The sequence below is a fragment of the Aplysia californica genome, unplaced genomic scaffold, assembly GCF_000002075.1.
Source record: "Aplysia californica isolate F4 #8 unplaced genomic scaffold, AplCal3.0 scaffold00081, whole genome shotgun sequence".
In the NCBI taxonomy this organism is placed as follows: domain Eukaryota; kingdom Metazoa; phylum Mollusca; class Gastropoda; order Aplysiida; family Aplysiidae; genus Aplysia; species Aplysia californica.
Window position 1 is genome coordinate 1,342,815 of NW_004797351.1, and position 21,909 is coordinate 1,364,723.

The window sequence follows — 21,909 nt, forward strand, 5'->3', positions numbered from 1 at the left end:
GTGGGTATGTGTGTGTGGGTGGGTGGGTGTGTGTGTGTGTGTGTGCGTGGGTGTGTGAGTGGGGGGAGGTATGTGTGGGTGTGTGTGCGGGAAGTGTGTGAGGAAAGGGGGTGGGAAGAGGGGGTATAATCCTGTATTAGCCATACGTATACACAAAAAGCAAAATAAGAGGAGTACGAGAGGAGAGTCTTTGATTCTAAAATTTTCAGTCAATTAATGTACATTTTGAAAAACTTTTAATCTCACATGATCTAATTGTTCAGTCTCCCAGAACCCAACACTTCTGTGTGGCAAAATAAACAGTCGCATTTCATTCTTTTGTGTACTTGATGTTAAGCAACAGCTTGCTTTGAAGATGAAGCCAAATTCTTCAGCTTGCTCAAAAGACTGCTAATACATTCCCATGTACAAAGTTTAAAATCCAGCAAAATTGTTCTCAAAACCTCTTAAAAATCAGAAGGAAAATGGGTAACATATTCTGGAAAAGTATCTTTAAAAATGGCTTCACTTACAAGAATGGTTCATCACCAAACAAATGTGCTAAACATTAACAACAACAAAAAAATCCCTCATCCTGTATGAAAACCCAACAGGCTTGTATTGATCCAACAGTCAATTATTCAGCTGGCGAAGGAGCATAATAAACTAATAACAGAGTATTCATAGAGACTTTAGCTCTGTAATTTACTGTTTCATGTCTTCCTTGCAATAACAAAAAATTGTTCTTCCTTTCAATTAAAGATAAAAGAAAGAAATGATAGAACTAATCACATTTTTGTATTGAGCTAATAACTGGAAATACGAGACGGCTCTGTTCAAAACCTAGGACAACTAATTACCAATCTCCAAATAATGTTTTACATACTCCTAGCAACTCATTACAAAATGTATCTTCGCTCAAGTGTCACTTTTACTATGACCAAATAAGATTAATAAGAATGCATTGGGCAAAAAGTAAAATGGATTTTTAAAAAGCAGTTTACCTTAACCTTTGAAGATCCAAAAATGATGGGGACTGCACCAACCATCAGTGGCCTCCACATTTTCTCCGTCATGTAGTCATTGCACACAGCATTTTCCATAGCAAGAGCAAACTTGTAGCGAGACAACAGCTCAAAGAATTCTTTGTGAGCCATTCCTTCTAAAGGAGCCGCAATTCTGTGTAAAGAAATTAGTCTGGTAATACTTCTGTGACATCAAAGTCTGGTAAAATACAGGGAGCAGTCTAAAAAACATATCTGTGCATACAGGAAAGTAGCTTTGTTCCCGCAAATCGGTAGCTCTAATTTGCAATAGGTAGATATTTTTTTCAAAGAAAACACAAATTGTTATTTGGAAAACTAATAATAATAATAATAGTTCGTCCAAGAACTGATAATAACCTATATATACCATCAAAGGAGGAAGAGAAGTCAAAGTTAAAGACCTCGCTCGCTACCGCAGTTACCTAACATAGTAAAGAGAGTGAAGTAATGGAAATAATAGAATGCAGTTTGTAATGATCACAAACATCAGAGCTCGCCTTGCCGCAGATGACAACGCCTTTCCTTTTTCCTAAAATGGTGTGCTTCCTAAACATAGGGTTAGTTCATTAAACCTTCTTGTGGCTTCATTTGTGACCTTCAAACGCTATTCTTTTTTAGAAGAATTTTTCACAAACAAAACACTTGAGGTCTGTTAGACCAGTGCCAATGTCATGATTTCACTGTCTTGGCTTTCTTGCTTCTCCAGCAGCCTCTGCTTTACAAACTCTGTCTTTCTCAAAAGCATAGCTCTTTTCTACGTGGCATGGTTTTACGCTTCTGAGATTGAGCAAGGTAGAGGGAGTCCCATTCACCTACGATAAGGGAGCAATCTTTCAGAGAAGACTTTTAGTGTTTTTCTTTCTTTTTTTTTTTTAATTGGAGAGAGGGGCGGTCAAGAATATTCCACCTTCCATAATAATATACCAACTTTGGGTTGAATTGAAAATAACTTTAGGCTGAAAATAGCTTTGGGGAACCGTATGTTTGGCACTCGGACACTGAGTCCCGACCACCTAAGGGGAATTTTCCTCAGGCGACAGAAGGTATTAGAGCCTAGTACCTAGAGGCTTTCGCACTCACAAAAACTTAAGTGTCTGGGATTTTATCTCTCCAATGAATCCCCAGTATTCTTCTAAGATTGGAGAAAGGAAACATGTTGAACTTGTTGGCATGTGTTTTGTACACTGTCCATCCACGACACAGCTACATATAAAACGGTTAGTAATATGACAACGCTATATACACTGAGTTTTGACGCTGTTAGTACACCATAGACGTTCCAAACTATTTCTTAGTTTACCAAATGCAGAGCTAGCTTTGCTTATCCTGGTTTCTGGTAGCAATTTTATCCTCAATCCAGGCATTACTAGAAAGGGCACTACAAAGATAGGTATGAATCTTCAGTGCATTGGGCTGGATATCATGCACTATGATGACCGGGTGGGGGGAGAGGGGGTAGAGCGATGATTGTTGAGCATTGAGCAGGTTAGTGGAAGACATCATGAACAGACTCGGCAAGGCAAGATCTGTACACAGAAGCATGATCAACATCTGGAAGTCAGGACAGTTTAGTATACAAACCAAGTTAAAGCTGTACAACAGCTGTGTACTATCCACACTCCTATACGGAGCTGAATGCTGGAGGATGACTGCTCATGACAGTGCCACGGTATCTTCCTTTCATACCACCAGCTTACGCCAAATCCTCAGAATCAACGTAGATCTGTTACGTAAATGCAGGCAAGAGAACATGACACCATAATAAAAAGGAGAAGATGGAGATGGATTGGACATGTTCTGAGAAGAGAACCAGACTCTATTGCGAAGACTGCTCTCCACTGGACACCCGAAGGACGTCGCAAAAAGGGCAGACCCAAAGTAACCTGGAGACGCACAGTAGAGTCTGAAATGAAGTCCTGGAATCATTCGTGGGGAACGCTGACCAAGATGGCCCAAAACAGGCAGAGCTGGCGATCCTTTGTTGCTGCCCTAAACGCCAGATGGCGTAATGGGTAGTAAGTAAGTAAGAGCAGGTTAGTGAAGTCTTTTAGTGCTGATGGACAGATACAGTCTTGCTTGCTGGTCTCGTCAAGTGATTTTAGGGCATAGTCATAAGTAAACAGGAGCTCACTTATCAGACGCTTTTAGCCGTTTTTGGCTTTCAACATCGACTGGTATCATGGGTCATGCACACTCACATCAGTTCTGCAGTCACACCAGGTGGAGATCTGAAAGTCTCCTGCAATACTGCAGAGAACAAGATGCGGAAAAGAGGCGGAGCCAATGCACAGCCTTGCTTCACGCCGTTCGTGACAAGGAACGGCTCCCATAGTTTTCTTAGGCTCTTGACCCTAGTCTGCATGCCATCGTGGAATTGTCTCACCACATTGATGAGCTCAGGTGGGCACACGAATTTTACCATAATTTTCACAGGCCTTTCGGACAGACGGTGCTACATGTCTTTGTGAGGTCAACAAATGTCAAGTATAGATTCATGTTTAGTTCACTACATTTCTCTTGAATAAGCCAGGCATCAGATACCATGTCTGCTTTGTCCCTCTCTCAAAAAAACTTAAACCACAGAGTTATAGGTTTCCCCCAGGATAAAGTTTTTTGGTGGTCATTTATATATTTTTTTCTTTTTGTAAGTGTATTACGGTGCTCGCAACTGCATAAGGTCATATGAGCGTGCGGGACACATTAAACTTTTTCAGTTGGTAGGAAATTTTGAATTTTGCGCGGGTGGCGGCCGAAGCCTACTCTTATCGATTTTAGACCACCAAGGGATCTTTAACATGCGCAACTTGCACACGGGCCCTCCGAGATTTTTCGCCCTTGTCCGAGAAAGCTAGGTGTAGATCTTTCTTACCAGAAGATCAGGGGTGTGGCTGAAAGACAGCAGTAAGAAGAAGCCAAGGAGTAGCAGTAGAAAGGCTGTAGAAAGAATCAGGAGCCCAGAGGAGGGGGGCAAAGGAGATGAGGGAGTGGGGGCAGAAAGAGGAGACAAAAGCAGACGACAGAACATTGCTAGAGAGCAGGAAAGAAGGTGAAAGGAGACAAATTTAGAGAAGAAAATTTTTCGGTCACTACCCAGATTCGAACCCGGGACCTGTGAATGAGAGGCCAACACCTTAACCTCTAGGCCACGAGAGCCCCCCCCCCCCCCCCCCATTTATATATACATATTTGTATATTATATATACACACACACACACACACACACACACACACACACACACATATATATATATATATATATATATATATATATATATATATATATATATATATTATATTTATATATATAATATAATATACATAATATAGATTGATAGATAGATAGATATCTTTCACTCTCTCCCAACGGAGCGTATGTATGTGTTGCTGCTGTAAATGTTGTTATATATTTCACGCTCCTCGAAACACTGTACGGTTATTTAAAAGGCGGACTCTCCAAAGTTCATCTCCAATAGGACTGAGTCAAATTGGTAGAGAGCCTTAAAAACTCCTCCAGACAATCTAAGGTCAAGCATGATATACAATAATCTAACGGAGCGTCCAGTGTGTGTGTGTATGTGCATGCGTGTGTGTGTTTGAGTGTGTGTGTTTGTGTGTGTGTTTGTGTGTGTGTGTTTGTGTGTATGTGTTTGCGTGTGTGTGTGTTTGTGTGTGTATGTGTGAGTGTTTTTGTGTGTATGTGTGAGTGTTTTTGTGTGTATGTGTGTTTTTGCGTGTATGTGTGGGTGTTTGTGTGTATGTGTGGGTGTGTTTGTTTATGTGTATTTGTGTTTGTGTGCTTTTTTGTGTGTGTGTGAGTATTGGTGTTGTCTCGGTGAGTGTAACTGAATGATTGTACTGATTTTCAAATAACTGGTCATCGAGCTGGAGAACTAAAAAATGTTAACGAAGACAGACATGTGCACCTGTTGTTAAATGCTAAATCAGGGGGGAATGAGCCAGTACCCTGATCAGTTCCATTTATTTTTTCAGAGAAACTTGCCACTTTTTTGAAAATATCAAACATTTTGTTTAAGAAGCAATGTCTGTAGGCGGTTTGCTTCTTCTTTCCTATCAAACATCCATTTGTCCTTATCGCGCCTCCTTCTTTTTCGTGTTCATTACTCTCTTGTAACTACTATATGATCTTCGGCATCTATGTGACCTAGTTGTATTGCAAGTGCCATAAAACTCTTATTAAATCAAACAGGCAATTTTTAAAAAGCAGTGATAAGTTCAAGAAAAAACAATAACTTTTTCTCCAATATGCCTTTTCATTACAATGACAATACAATGGAAAGCGGAAACTACCAAAACTACAACTTAAATCTTGGCGCACAAGTGCTGTGTTATTGTATAGTCACAAAAGGGGAAAATTGTGAAATTTTTCCTGATTTTTTCCCCATTTTACTCAATTTTCTCGAAATAATGTTATATTGATCAAGAAGTTTTTCAAGGATAACTGAACTAAATTTAGATTTAAGTTAATTGTGCAAAGGATCTTTGGCAAATTTGTTAGCAAGATAAGAAAGCCTATACTTTATTGGTCCAACATTGGACGAAACATGCAGTATGCCTTCACTAGCTTTGTAACACAAAATTAAAATACATGTACATGATACATACAGTACTAGTTCAACTAGTTCAACAAATTTCTCTCTCTCTCTCTCTCTCTCTCTCTCTCTCCTGCTCCCTCCCTCCCTTTCTGCCCCCCCCCCCCCCCCCCCCCCCCGCTTTCACATAGTAATATATAACAAGGAAGCTGTTTGGACAAACAGAGGAAAAAATGAAGTTTCACGACAAAACACGACATGTCGATTTTTTCCGGTTTTGAGAAAATTTAAGACTTCTGTTCTAAAACCATTTTTTGGAATAATTTTGAGCAACTTTGTTTTAGACTAAACGTGACGTAAGGCTTAGCTGATATTTTATTGTCTGGTGAAATCTATGTTGGATTATAGATCCCCATACATTTTTAACAAAACCCAACATATCCACATTTTATTAGTAAGGAAGGAAAAGAAGCAGCGACAAACTTTCATCGACTACAAGTGAAGTCACAAGACTGGAGGAAAGAACTTGATTGGCACGCAGAGGATATATAGTTGTCTATCAAAAAAGATGTACCACTTTTGCTGCATTTTGTTAAAAAAAAAAAAAGTATTACTTCCTGCAGTTCTTCAAAGAGATAAAAATGGTTGCTGGCAAAAAACCCTGAAAATTTTTAAGTGCGTAGGTGCACATGGAAAAAACATAATTGTGCAATTGTACCTTTCATATTAAATATGAGAAACAAAACTGAACAAACAGACATGGCAAATAAACTGAAAAAAACCCAGAATACACGGTGTTCTGTAAATATTTAACCACCCCCCCCCCCCCCCCGCGCGCGCGCGCCCCATCCCCGAAACATTTTGCTCATAGCCAAATGTCAGGAAATTTTCAAAGCCGAGGTCCTGCTTAAGCCAGAAAACTTTTATTCCTGTTTAACCTCTTGACTACTAACCATAATATATGCACCCCCACATGCTTTGGGAAATTCTAACTTACGCAAGATCTAACAGATCACAAACATTAAGTAACTGTCGTTCGCTAGAGTTAAAAGACAGATCATTGAAATTTATACCAAAAGAAAGATAAATGACCATATAAATTTATCCATTAACTCATTCGCTACGTATTATTTTCAGCTTGTGGACGAATTTTTTTCGGGAAGGCGAAATGAGATGATGACTAGTGCGCAGTTCAAAGATCTTTGGGGCCACAAATTCAAATAAATAGTAACATATTATGCACCGAAATTTTCAGTATGATTTGAAGAATACATCTGTCATGTTTATTTGTGTATTTTTCAACTTTGGTTCCTGTAAGAGGCGATTATGCAACACAATTTTTCTTGGATGCCGATAAAATTTGAAAATAAAAAATAAATCATCTTCAGTGAAACTCAAAAAATATGTTTGCACCTAGTCAAATGATACATCAAAATAACCATAAATGAATATAGAGCTGGAGAATAGTGAAAAATTTGCAGTTATTTATATATATTCCATAAAATTTTGCATATTTGGATCTCCGATATTGAAAAAAAAATTAAAAAATTTTATAATCTTGAAAAATGGACAAGATGCATTTACAAACAGAAAAAAAAACACTCGTATCGTAAATGGAATTATTGAAAATTGTATTTGGGATAAACCTATACATGTCTTGAGAGATAGTTTTAGTGCAATTTCACAGAAAAATTGTGATTTTTGTGAGAAAAAAATAATTTGACAATTTAGATCTCTAGACCTAGATCTAGATCTAGCACTGAAAAATATTGATTTCTCAATAACAGAGCAATGGCAATTTGAGCCCAATTGTATCAATATTCTAAAGAAGAGTCCTACATTTCTTTAGCGTGCAAAATAATTATATATTTTGTTGTGTAAAAGTAGTAAGACTGGTGTCTGGGTTATCATTTGAGCATCGCAATAAAACAAAGTCGCATAAACTTCGAAATCGTGTTTCAAAACTGATTCAAAACTTCCGATTTTTGGTGGAAACGCTTGACCCGAAAGTCAATATTATCATCATCATCATCATCAATGCCTTTCACCCCTGGCAGGGTAAAGGCCACATACAAGCTCCTTCCATTTATCTCTGTCCTGAGCCATCCTTCCAAGCTCGTTCCAAGTGAGCTTCATTTCTCTCATGTCCCTTTCCACGCATCTCCTCCATGTTTCCCGTGGCCTACCCCTGCCTCGTGCTCCTTGTGTGTTCCATTGCAGCGACTGTCTTGTGATGTTTCCGCTGGGCTTTCTTAAGGTGTGTCCCATCCATCGCCACTTTCTTAGTCCTATTTCTACTTCTATATCCTTTTGTCCTGTCCTTTCCCACAGTTCTTCATTTCTTATTCTATCCTGCCACTTAATTCTTAGAATACTCCTCATACATCTGTTGATGAAAGTCGACTTTATTCAGTACTGTCTTTGTCGTCTTCCAAGTTTCGCAGCCGTAGAGGAGCACAGACTTGACGTTGGAGTTAAAGAGTCGAATCTTGGTGCGCAGCGAGATGTTGCTTGCTTTCCAGACTTTTGATAATTGCTTGAAGGCTGACCTTGCCTTGGCAGTTCTTGCTTTAACGTCTGCCTCGGTTCCACCTTTACCATCGATGACACTTCCAAGGTAGGTAAAGGAGTCCACTTCTTCCAGGGGAGTGTCTTCCACTGTCACAGCAGGGCTTGAAACTTTTCCTAGCTTCACTACTTTTGACTTGCCTGGATGTATACGTAGGCCAACACTCCTTGATAGCCTGTTGAGTTCCTTGGTCTTTTCATGCATCTGAGCATGTGTGTGAGAGAGCAGCGCAAGGTCGTCCAGCTGCTGCCAAGGGATCCATTGTATTCCATTATGTTTGCCTCTGGTGGCTTCTTTCATGACCCAGTCAATTGCCAGTATGAAGAGGAAAGGTGAGAGCAAGCATCCTTGTTGCACTTGGAATAGAATCTAAGCTAAACTTTAAAATCGGTTCTCGAGCTGCTGGAGGCGGCTTAGCATACTGACGGCACTTTAGCCGTGTCCCCCCCCCCCCACGGCTCGGCATAGCGAATGAGTTAACCTGCATAGAACAAGCTATAAAGATGTAATATGTAAACAACTTGAAAGTACAAAAATTGAACAAGCTCTCCTATTTTATGCGTTCGCTCTGTCCCACACGATGTGTGTGAGAAAAACAACACGCCTAAGCCTGGGCTACCCATCAAACTATACATCAATAGAAAGAGAAATGAAGAGATGGTTTTATCCAGACAAGACTCAGGTAAAACAAACCATAACAAAATAAACAAGGGTAAAGTACTGAGACTAAACAAGTGTTCTGAGTCAACATGTCAGCTCTGACATGATGTGTGTAAGAAAAGCAACACACCTCGCTTCGTTTTCGGTTATAGAACCTGCGCTTCCTGTCCAATGTTCTATTCATGATTATGACCTCATAACTAACATTATAAGCTTTCTAAGGATATCATTGTCTTTATTCAAAACTTCATAGAAGCTGAAATATCATTGAAACAACAAAAGGGTTTTAGCCACCACACGAGATATGTTGACACAGCACTGGGCCGTGACATATGAAATACGTATAAAGCCCAGTCAAAGGGTTTAAAGGAAACATCAAGTGATATTGATTTGAAAGATATTCAAATACCCAAAAACGTATAAAGTTAAAAATTAGGACTATTTTACCCAAACACTGTGTTCTGAAGACCTGTGTCTCCCCTGAAAAAGCTTTCCTCCAGTAAAATGAAGCAAAGTTTTTTTTCTCAGAAGAGCAATTATACTTCATTCTTCAGCCCACACTCAAACGCACAAAACTGGATATTGAACTCACTGTTGCGGCAGCTTCCTGTTGTTGAGGCAGCCTCCATAGGAGTCCACAGAGATGTGTTTCATGAGTTGCTTGACGTACTCATCTCGATCTGAGGGTGGGTCACAGTCTGACTGCACATAGACAATCAGAGCTAAGCCTTCTTCCTCTTGATACCTGTGAAATACACATAGGTCATTGAGCAACTCAAATATGATAGTGTTATGTGATTTAAAAAGTGTGCGAAGACCCCCCCCCCCCCCCTAAAAAAAAAAAGGATAAATTTTTAAAGAAATTTATTCCTGATTTTAAAAAAGTCTGAATTGATTAATACTGATGCTGTCATATGACTCTTCAGTAATATCAAATTAAGCATCATATTTAGCTGATCAAGGGGACAATTAATGCACTTAAAATCATTGAATCACTGAACTTTGAGTACATGCAGAATTATTTCCAAAAGGTCATATGAGAGGCAGCGTGGTGAAATCAGGCGCTCCTCAAAATAATGAAATTGAAGAAATTGGCATTTTTCTGCCAGTTCAGTAATTTTTATAGAATTTTTGTTTTTCGGTTTAACATAATTGATGCCCAATTAAGAACACATTTCTGGGTGGATATTTATGAAAAATGTTAACTAAAGGCCCAATAATTGTAAACTTTCAGTTTCCAAGGACACTTGAACTTTGAAAATCACCAAATTTGGAGGCCATTTTCTCTTTTTTTTTACCTCTGAAATCAGTCGACCCCTACCCGCTTCAATTGCAAATATCTTGACTTCTATTCAAAATAACTGGGTGGTTTTTTTTCATCGAAAGGAAGATAAACAGACAGGTTTTAAGATAATACCAATTACTCCATATGCCCAAAAATTGACGAGCGCCTGATTCCACCAAGTCGTTACACATAATGTCAGATGAAATTCTAGAGCATAATTTAGTTATTATGTAAGCCTTTAGTGGACTAACTGGGGAAATAGTCTCGGCTATTACTTTCAATTCAAAGAGGTTAGTCGTGTCAATAAATTGAAATGTGTTGAAACGGAAATTTACCATACTATACTGAAATGAATGGTAAAGGTAAAGGTAAAATATTTATACTGAGTGAGCAGGCCACTCATAGACAGAGGGATGAGTCTGTCCCCTTTGAGTGAGTAATGCCTCTTTCCTTTATTCCTTCAAGAGATTGAAGTGAGCTTACAAGAGATGTCATTGATTTCACCATGCCTTCGAGATAAAATAGAAATAATGAAAATGTCAAATGAGACATGTTGAACAGGAGACCAGAACAAAACTGAATAAAACGATTCTAGAAAAAGTAGCATTTCACTGCAATATTAGCCCACCTGTTCTTTTCAGCCACAGTTTTTGTATAAGTGCTTTGCAATAGCCAGTCCAAGGACAAGAGGTGCTGAGTACTTATTGGGAAATGGGACTCTCTCCTGTGGGCAAAACATATTCTTTTTAAACAGTATTACAAACTTTTGAAGTAGCTATCTTCAAATATCATTTCTACAAAGAAAATTACTACTACATTTTCACATTACAAAAAGCAAAAATTGACTAACAATCAAATAAAAAGTTAATGGGAAGATTCACATACTTTTCAGACCAAAGAGATAGAGGAAAAGGCATTTGTTGGATAATATAAATGAGTAAAAACTTGAAGTTAAAATAATACTAAAACAGAAATACAGCTTGGCTGCTACACAATATTTAGGGTGAAATGCTTCAAACTTATGTATTTAACGGTTTTGTAATTAACTCTCTTCCTACAATATTTTTTATAAGCAAAATATACAAGAAGGTCTTTTAAGTTGCTAAGATAGTTTCATTTTACCCTAAATTATTCGTACAATAACAAAATATAAACTAGGAAAAAGTCATGTGTACTGAACATCATACCTAGAGGATCATACTCTTCCTATGATTCTAAGAATACAAAGTAGTATCACCAATTCATGCATACTAAACGCTTCAAACTAAATATTTCTTATCAAAAAGTCAGAAATAAATAACAGGCAAGCCCATGAGCAGCCTGGCTACTATATCATTAAGCCTTAAAACATTATGTTGGGGGATAATAAAAGCTTTTAAACAGATCAAACACTTTCATATTTTTCTTTTCATACTATACCTGAAGGTACTTGTATAGTTGAACAGTGATATAACAGGCTCATGACACAAAATGTAGTTATTCTTGGGAGATTCCTCATGAAATAAAGCCCACTCATGATTGTCTGCTCGAGGCAATGGCAAATCATCAGGACTGAAATCTGTTCCATAAAACATGAAAACCTGCAGGCAAGAAAACAGCATCATGTCAGTTGAACTATGATGACACTTTGATTTGCTACAGTGTGTATCAAGTATGATGGGTCTACAAGAATTTGCTTCTGGTGTAAAACCTGTTGATTTTTACTAATCTGGGGACACTAAATTTTAAAAAACAATGCTTGTTTTTTATGTTTAGGTCCGTTTTTTTAAGATGTAGCATGAATTCGCATTTTCTTACTTTACACTACAAAAAAAGAAAAAGGATGATTGGGATCAATCATTTTTGGTCGCAAATAGATTTTAGGAGCAATTTCTATTTAAGTTGCATCATATACTGCATATCGTCGGCAGAGAATTCTAACCGTCTAACTCGAAATTTTCTCGAATTGCTTTTTTCCTTAAAATAGATCGACATAACGTATGGCTACGTCCTATTAAAATCTAAAACAATTTTGACAAACAAAAGTCTTGTTTTAAAGAGAAATTCTAACCGTATATTCCGACTGGCTTCCGTGACTGAAGAATTCTAACCGTCTAATTCGTTTAGGTAGTCCGCCATTGTGGATCACGGCGATAACGTTTTGCTCTAAAGGAGGCGTTTGATTATAAATAAAATTCTTTTTTCCTGAAAATAGATCGACATGACGAATGGCTACGTCCTATTAAAATCTAGAACAATTTTGACAAACAAAAGTCCTGTTTTAATGAGAAATTCTAACCGTATATTCCGACTGACTTCCGTGACTGAAGAATTCTAACCGTCTAACTCATTTAGGTAGCTCGCCATTGTGGATCACGGCGATAACGTTTTGCTCTGAAGGAGGCGTTTGATTATAAATAAAATGTAAAATCAGAAAAGGCTGCTTTTGTTAAAGGGTTGTTCGACTGTGTCGAGCCTGTGGAGAAAAAGGAAAGAGAAAGCAGAAGATCGTGGTCCATGAAGTACCATCTGCGAGTGAATGGGGCCAGAGTAAAAGTGTGCACGGCTTTCTTCTTAAGTCCTGTACTTTGTTACTAGTGTGTTCACATTGTTCTTACATCTGGGTTGGGTGTAGCAGAGGGTGAGGTTCCAGTTCAGAGAAAAAGGGTTAGGGAGGAGACTACAGCATCAAAGGTACTTAAACAGTTTCTTCGTGATCTGCCCAAGTTGCCATCTCACTATTGCCGAGGGACTCCAGTAAGTTATACTTGGAACCTGTTTTCCAGAACTTACAAGCAGTGTACCGCCGTTTGTATAAAGAAAAGTATGAGTGTGTGTGTGTGTGTGGGGGGGGGGGGGGGAACTTTATTAACACATGCAAGAAATGAAGTCTGTTGTGCCATCTGACTACCACAAGTTCTATGACAATCTAGAACTGAGTACGTCAACAGTGCGCAAGTTAAAACCCACGGTTAAGTCTAATTTGATATGCAGTGTATTGTGTTTTGGTTTATGTAGTTTATTTTTAGCTAACCAGAGCTTTAGCTTCATTGGGTAGAGCATTTTAAAGCCTCATAATGGTGCTTGGACAAGAGGATAATTCATTCCTGTTGACACTCGATGCTGCTATGGCATACCTCATCTTGATGACTTTCTATGTAAAATGTGTTATTTAATTAGGCCATACATTAGGTGGAGATGCATTATATGAGGTTTAGTTGAGCTTTAAAAAAATCATATTACTTCTACAATCTTCCAACCAAGTTAAACCATGTTTTTAGAGTTAGAAGCATTTCAGTTTCTTCCACTGGAGAACTGATGGGTCGCTTTTCAATCTTGCTCAACTTCGAGCCAAGACCAACATCAACAAACCAAACAAGAATACGAGACCTTTTCTTTGCCGGTGATGCTGCTGTTGTCGCTCATAATGAATCAACCCTACAAATAATCCTGTGTTTAAGAAGATTGAGATGGCTGGGCCATGTCAAGAGAATGGACGACAACCGGATTCCGAAGCAATTTCTCTATGGACAACTTGGCCAGGGAAAGGGACCAAGGGGAAGGTCAAAACTGAGGTACAAAGACATCTGCAAAAACAGATTACCTAAGCTTGGAGTAGATGTCAGCATCAGTGAAGAAATAACCGAGGACAAGAAAACATGGAAGAAAATGATAAATGAAAGAACTATTATGCTAGTGACTAGAGAGCAAGCACTGCGACAGAATCTGCACTTCAAACAGGAAAAAAGTAGCCATAAAAGAAGCTCCATGAAGACAATTCGTATACGGAAATTTTTCTCTGCCCCCCCCCCTCACCCCCCCCTCTCCCCCCCCTCTCTCTCTCTCTCTCTCTCTCTCTCTTTCTTTCTCTCTCTCTCTCTCTCTGTCTCTCTCTCTTTCAGACCCCTCCCCCCTCTCTCTCTCTCTCAGTCCCTCCCCCCTTCTCTCTCTCTCTCAATCTCTCTCTCAATCTCTCTCTCTCTCTCTCTCTCTCTCTCTCTCTCTCTCTCTCTCTCTCTCTCTCTCTCTCTCTCTCTCTCTCTCTCTCTCTCGTAGCTAGACAAGAAACCAATCCTTCTCACAATTTCCTTGAGAATGGAGGATCAAATAGTAGCTTTATAGTAAAAACTTAACGACGCACTTAATCTGTCGACAAGCCCATTGCCTAATTAGAATTATGTGGAAATAAAGTGCGACGTTCAGTTTTAGATATAATAACAGTATTATTGTTAGATTCTAGATCTACAGTACTATGTAGTACTAATTAGAACTTTTATAGTAGGTTTCCTATTGGATTGACTGCAGGTGTAGTCATTTCGAGTTGTCCAGTAACACTAACGTGTCACGATGACTGAGTTAGACGTAACGAAGCACGTGGCGTTCCCGCCGGGTTGGAGAATTCTAAACGAACATTTCGTTCGTCGACACTTGGACGGTTAGAAATCCAAAACTGAGCGGTCTATCCGTATAACTCTGGTTTAGGACTTAAAATAATAAAATTTCGGCAATTTTTTTAAAAATACTTAAAAGTAGAGTCATGTATTCCAGTCTAGCGCATTTAAAGACAGTAAATCCCCATAAGAGCCTTTGAATTCAGTTTTTTGTCTCTCCTGTAAAATTTACGAAATCGGAGTTGGACGGTTAGAATTCTCCGCCGACGATATATAGGATGCAATATTTTCCTCTGTCATTTCATTGAGACCATTTACTTTTCAATCTGCTGAGTGTTTCAGGACCAGAAACAGGATGCTAAAAAACAGGGAACTTGGTTAATTACAATTCTTTTTAAAGGACAAGTTGCTCTCTCAGAAATCTGGAGAATTATTAAGCCACTTATGGTTCTAAATGCAAAAGCAGCGTATTTCATTTGGCTTTCTTGGGGGGGGGGGGGGGGGGGTTGTGTGTGTGTGGGGGGGGGGGGGGGGGGGGGTTGGGGGTTTGGTTTCATCTTTAAAGCACTCAATTTTTCCTAAAATCGGCTTTCAGCATTACTTTTCGGCAAAATTACATGGTGTATTATCATTTGACAAGAGGTCACACTGTGCACTGTGCCAGAAACCACACAGGAGGATTTTTATAACTACTTTCATTTTGCTGAGAATTTGAGTATTTCGTATTTGAAATGTTCCACTACAACAAAGATAAACAAAATCCCACAAAACAGTTGTCTTACAATCTAATAAAATGAGTATCTACCCCCTCCACTTTCCCCTTAAAAGTTAATGAGACAAAATTAGACATAATTCTGACTATAAGTTGAGGAGCAAAATAAAGAAGGCGAAAGGTAAATTACCACAGCTGCAAAGGGTTTTCATAAAACGTACAAATTAATCTTGCTTCTTTGTGTCATTCTATGGAAGTAAAGATCAAAATTCTTAATCTCAAGCTGACATCCTCTACAAACAGATTCCCATCTTTAAAGGAGACACTAAAAGAAAGGTCGGGGAAATGTAGAATAATGATGACATATGGAACTCATGCAGATTTCAAGGCTGACGTACATCATCAGTAAAATTACAGACAGATAGCAGACCTACAAAAATAATGATCACAGCCTTTTTTCGCTTGAATTGTGTTCCATCTGGCGTGTTAGGTACAAACAGACAAAGAATATTTCTACCTGTTTTTTGAGTTTTCACCCCAAACTCTACCACTAATCTCATAATACATCAAATATTACAGGCATATTTTATAATGGGCAGTAAACTTCTAGCATCTAACCTTCATATTCTTGTGATCTCTATATTTTCTGTTGTTGGTGAAAAAGCAACTGTTATCTCCGCAGTCTCTTGTAATTCCTGGTTCTCTAGTAAACTCAGTCCACCACATTATGATTGGGTCACTGGGATCTTGCAAGGGTAAACCGTCCTCGCTGCCTCCACCATTCTGCCGCTTGAGGTCTAACTTTCTCAGTTCTTCCATGATCTCTTGATCCAGAGGAATGTGTTTGTCTGAGACATGGTGTATACAAATTTGAATAAAATTGACAGGAAAAGATCAAATTACATGATTTCTCATAAAAACAACATACGTTCTAACCCCTGCAGTATTTCACTAAAAATATCACTTATTCTACTGAAGATGAATTAGTACTATGCTGAAACAAAACCAGCCTTGCTGACATTTGTTTTCTTTTCCATCACTTAAAATTTTAAAAAAAGAAATTATCAAAGAGATAATAATAAGTAATTTTCTTTCTTTTCCATCAGTTGAAAAACAAAAAGAAATTGTCAAAGTGATAAAAAGTCATTTCCCTTCCTTTGAAAAGGTAAAATTTAAAGCATCAACTCAATACGGCCCGTCAAATAGCACCAATAAAACATGTGTTGCATTAGCAAACTAGTTGCAGTTCAAATCCTGTTTGGTTACAAACAAATTAATGAAATATAAGGAGACAGAACATATAAAAACTCAAATACTAGCAATATTATTACAAAGTTTACAAGAGAACAAATGTGAGAATTTTTTTTACAAAAACAGATTGCAACTTACGATCTTCTCGAGTTTCATCGATGAACACATCATACATGACATCTTCTGGGAAATCCTCATCATGGAAAGTGAACTGTTTGAGATTGGGGTGATACCAAAATCACAAATAATATTAACATTATGTTGCATAGGCACCACAAGGATTTTTTATTCTTTTCATAAAACACTCATAACCAATAATTTCAAAGCAGCTTTCAAAACAAAGTGAACAAACGGCATTTTTTTGTTTTAGTAAGGTTTTACAGCACTCGCAACTGCATAAGGTCATATGAGCGCCAAAGCGTGGATGTCAACAAAGAAGTCCAAACGGAGAATCAGGCTTACTCTACTTACCTCTCTAGCCTCAACAGTACAAAGTCTGCTTCGACTATCAAGGCACCTCGGAAATAGCAGTTCACAAGAGAGTGACAAACATACAAAAGACGTAGAGGAAAAATGACGACAGTAAGGACGAGGAAAGTAAAAGCAGCAGTTTCCCCTATGTTGCTCCAGCACAAGATAAGCATGCAATTGATAAATCAGCCCATTCACAATTTTACTGTGCATATGAACATATGTAAATATCCCCCCTTTGGGAAAAAAATGGCACTGCACTTAAAAGCTTTTTTAGTGTTATGTACTGTTTCGTGGTTTATCTCCCAATTCAATCCTAAATTTCTTTTATCATGCCCTTGCGATTGTTCCAAATGTGCTGAAATTTGTTTTTGCACATTCCTATTGACTTATATAAGCATTCAAGTTCTTAAATAATAATGGAAATTTCTAGGGAGTAGATAGACAAGTTCCCCCAAAAACACTAAAATTCATATTGTTATAACATTGTCACAGTTTGCATCACAATAAAAAAAATTCAGTGAAGAATATTCACATTTGTAAGACCCAAAAGTTCTTGAAAAGTTCAAAGTTAGATCAGCATATATTCTTAAAATATTCTGTCTTATAGATTAAAAATTGATTGATGTACATGAAATAGTCACAAGAAATTGCATTGCATTTCAGTAGGCTTTGACATGGAAACATTTCTTTAAAAAGACAGGAAGAGTCTTGAAATCCATAAAGATTTTAACATTCATAGAAAAGAAAGATATTTTTCCACACTATCTCTAAGACTTTACTTGTGGGTATAAAATAAATGTTATAAACATACAAAGAAACAATAGTCAATACAGCAAATTTGCAGTTACATCATTTTTTATACAAAAAGAAAGAAAACAAATGTCCTTACTTACTGAGCCAGCCCCCGACTAAATCCCTCATGTCCAAAGTCTTTTGTCTCTTTATAAAAATGTCGTCATTCTTGGACATTGTGACACTCATTAGCTAACATGCTTGATCAGGAGCCCACTCAAAAATCTGCATCTCTCAGATTTAGTGGATATGTTCTGACATAAATTCACTTACACTATATTTGATAGTTATTTTATATTTTAAAAAAGCTAAACACACAGAACTAACAGATGAAAATGGAACAAACAGACCCATCCCACAGCACTCTCAGCCAGCAGTCGGAGATCAATAAACCCTAAATAAATTGAATAAATCAAGTCTTCTCGAAGGATTGTTTCACAGTATATTATAAAGAGGTCAGGCGACATAACACATCATTGCCTCACTCCTCTTATAATCTGTTTAACATATTATTCCTTCACAGGTATTCCCCATCAATTCTCACAGGGGCGTTTTGGTCCCAGTACAAATTGTTACTAATTCTTAGATTCTATATATTTTCCATATAGTTCTATGTTAGCTCTTCCAAAATTTTAAAAAGCTCATCATGTCTAACTTTATCTAAAGCCTTTAAATAATCTAGGAATAATAAATTACAGATCTTTCTGCACTTCAATATTTCTTTACATTAACATTGTTAGGGTGAATATATTTTTGGAGCCCTTGTCAGGAAAAAACCCTGTGAATTGTGATTTGGATCTGGTCTTAGACTTTTTCTCATTCTTACCATTAATATCACTATAACACAATTTTTGTAAAATGACAACTCATAGGCTTAAATTATTCTATGTACAAAATATATTCTGTTGATAAAAGAAAGGGCTAAATAGTCTACTGATCCTACAACTGAATTGCAGAATTGTCAAACTTTGAAATTGCGAGGGCCTCTTTCTGAAGTTTACAACAACAGAATACAGGTACAAAAAATATTTTTTTAAACATTTAAAATATTGTATATGTGTTACAACGCGGTGAAATCAGGCGCTCGTCAATTTTTAGGCATATATGGGATTATTGGTATCACCTTATAGCCTGTTCATTTGCCTTCTTTTTGATAACAAAAAAAACTCATCTGAAGTCGAAATATTTGCGATTAAAGAAGGTTTGGGTCACCTAGTTTCAGAGGTAAAATTAGCGAGAATATGGCCGCCAAAGTGTGTTAACTTCCATAGCCTGAGAGTCCTTGGAAACTGGAAATCTACATTTTTTGTATCATTAATCACTGTTTTTCAGTAAAATCCACACAGAAATGTGTTTTTAAATGGACATAAAGGTGTTGAGCCAAGAAAGGAAGATCAGTAAGAAATTACCCGTCGGCCAAAAAAAATGCAAATTCCTTTGATTTCATTATTTTGACATCATGGTGAAATCAGGTGCTTATCAAAATACAGAAATCGGTGAAACAGGAATTTTTCTGCCAGTTTGGAAATTTTTATCGAATTTTTATTTTTTGGCTCAACCTCTTTTATGTCCAAATAAAAACACACTTCCAGGTAAATTTTACTGAAAAACATTGGTTAAAGGCACAAAATATGTCATTTTCTGTTTTCATGGACTTTTTAGAGAGTTAATAGAATTTACCAAACATTGGCTGCCATTTTCTCGCTAATTTCCTCACTGAAGCGAGGCGACCTCATTTCCCTCAATCGCAAATATCTTGAGTTCTATTCAAGATAGACGGATATTTATTTCATAAGAAGCAAGGCAAACAAATCAGCTTTTATACGACACCAATAACCCCATAGATGCCCAAAAATTGACGAGTGCCTGATACCACTGCGTCATGACACATATATACGTTTGTATTATACAGTAGTCTCTGCCAAAGATCTCGGTGCTTGGGAGCAAGGAAAATGTAGGATCTCTGGCAAACGGGATCTTATCTGACACACCAAGGGAAGAATCTACTGTGACACATGTTAAGGCCAACAACTGGTAAAATGGTCTCCCTTCACTCTGAAATGAATTGACGTTATCCCTGGATGGGTTTATGACATGTATGACATGTAGTAGTATGATGTAGCAAGCAAAGAGTGGTCAACTTTGATGACCAATCACAGTGGTATAATTATAATAATAAGGCATACCATTTTCACTTATTTTCCTATCATCATGAGTCTCAAGATCTACGTTTATCCAGTTGCCCCTCCCCTTTCTGTCCAAAATTTACAGCTTTCCATTTCTGACCGAGTTCTCCCCTCCTTTGTCATTAGGCACCATTATATTGTGACAACACCAACTAAAATTCAGTCTGTACCACAAATTCGGGAGTAGCGATAAAACCGCTGTTAGGGTCAGGGAAGAGTTCACAGTTCAATGTGATCTCGCCAGGAACAAACTTGTAGGCCACCCAGCATGTGATGTGAGTTTGGGTGGAGAGCTCAGATGCGAGTGCGATGTTTGAGGAAACAAACACATGGGTCAGTTCACACCTCGGTGCGATACAGTCTGGGGAAAACATTGTATCCTAGATGCGCACAGTATAAGAGAGCGTGTATAGATTTACCGTTTCATCGAGTTTTACAACGTATGTGGTCACATTCACAAGAGTAGCTGATCTTTGACGCGGCGGCCAGTTCAATGATCTCAACTTTTCACTCTTGGTTGATCGGCTGTGCCCGCCTGGGTTTTTGTTCCGTAAATTATTATTTGAAATGCAGGATCTTTTAAACCGAATGTAGACCTTCAGAGTGAATCAGAGCAGGATTTTATGGGAGACTTTTAAAAATTCTGTTTTTTTAAACCAGTGGGATCTTAAGCGAACCAGGATTGTAAGCAGTGGGATCTTAGGTGGAGACTAATGTATATGGATTGCTTTTTCTGGTCCTCCATTGTGAATGTACTATTTAAGCAAAAAAACAACCCCAAAAAGAAGCATGGCATCATGTTTAATAATTAGGGGAAATTACAAGAAAAAGCATATAAGAATTGATATTATAATGTGATTTAGATAATCTGGAATATGTTTTATCAAATGATACTTACCAAGTATCCAACAACGGTCCAAAAAATGAAGACTACAGTTGCACAAACTAATATCTTGAAATAGCACCCTTTCCACAGCTTCCGCCTTGCCATAGTTGTTGATTTATCACTGAATTTTACTCAGAAGATGTCCCATAATAAAATTGGGATTTCGTAAAGACCTTATGACTACAAAACAGACTGAGCATTGAGGAGAAACATGAACAAGTATTTATATGAATGAGACTCAGTTGACTATTGATTATACATCCTGATTAGCCAGGAAGGTTACACACTGACACTGTGGTGACACAGTCAGTCAGCATCAAGACAATCATCTATCAAGACAAAATCGACAAGATCTAGTTCTAAAACTTGATACTGAATGGTATGGCCAACAGAATACTTTAGTAGGCCTACTTATTATCTAGATCATTTCGACTTTCAGCAATATGTTGGTTACTCTCACGCTCAGTTTCAGTAGAAATCTAGTTCTCAGTGAAGTCCCAATGTTGTCTCAGTCCGAGTCTTTTCCTACTCTCCAGGTTAGAAGGTGAAACTGCCTATAATTTAAAGGTGAAAAAACAAAACCCACGCAATATCTATTATATAAAAATGTCATCCCTGGATAATGTCAACCGTCAATGTTAGTCAGAAGTTTTAAAACAAGAATCAAGTAAATAAACGATGCTAAGCCGACCTCGCTATCCCCAATAATGTAGCAGCCTGAGATCAATGATAGTTTATTAGAACTCTTCAATGTTAGGACAATGAAAATACCAGATCAATCAAAGTAGCTGGGCAGCAGTATCAGCAGTTTACACTTCTTTTTTTAATGAATCCAGTATAGTATCAAATTCACATCGCTATTTGATTGCTTTCGTTAATAATTTATTTTCTAAGAAATACATGTAATAACAATAATATAATACTTAACTGAATGCGAAAATAATTGCTCTCATATAATGTCAAAAATAACTTTGTTTAATTACCTTCTCAAAAGAAATAAGAACTGTCACGAAAATAGTGCAACTTATTTACGGATGCCACTACTAACTAATGTATGTGCAGTTTTTCAAGCCTGTGAATATCACAAAATAAAGATGTTCCTTCCCACACCTCTCAATTTCTCCTTCTCTCCTTCTCTCCCTCTCTCCA

At 37.7% G+C, this 21,909-nt stretch overlaps 1 protein-coding gene across 1 annotated transcript; it reads right to left on the reverse strand.

The window, feature by feature from the left end:
• Positions 1-982: 982 nt before the first annotated feature.
• On the reverse strand, positions 983-21,664 carry LOC101864603 (alpha-(1,3)-fucosyltransferase 10; the record flags this gene model as incomplete). The annotated part of the gene is given in 7 exon segments (XM_013080332.2): positions 983-1,158; positions 9,397-9,549; positions 10,718-10,813; positions 11,509-11,669; positions 15,790-16,019; positions 16,561-16,633; positions 20,773-21,664. Coding segments are annotated over 7 exon segments (982 nt in total), but the record flags the coding sequence as incomplete, so codon positions are not given.
• Positions 21,665-21,909: the final 245 nt, after the last annotated feature.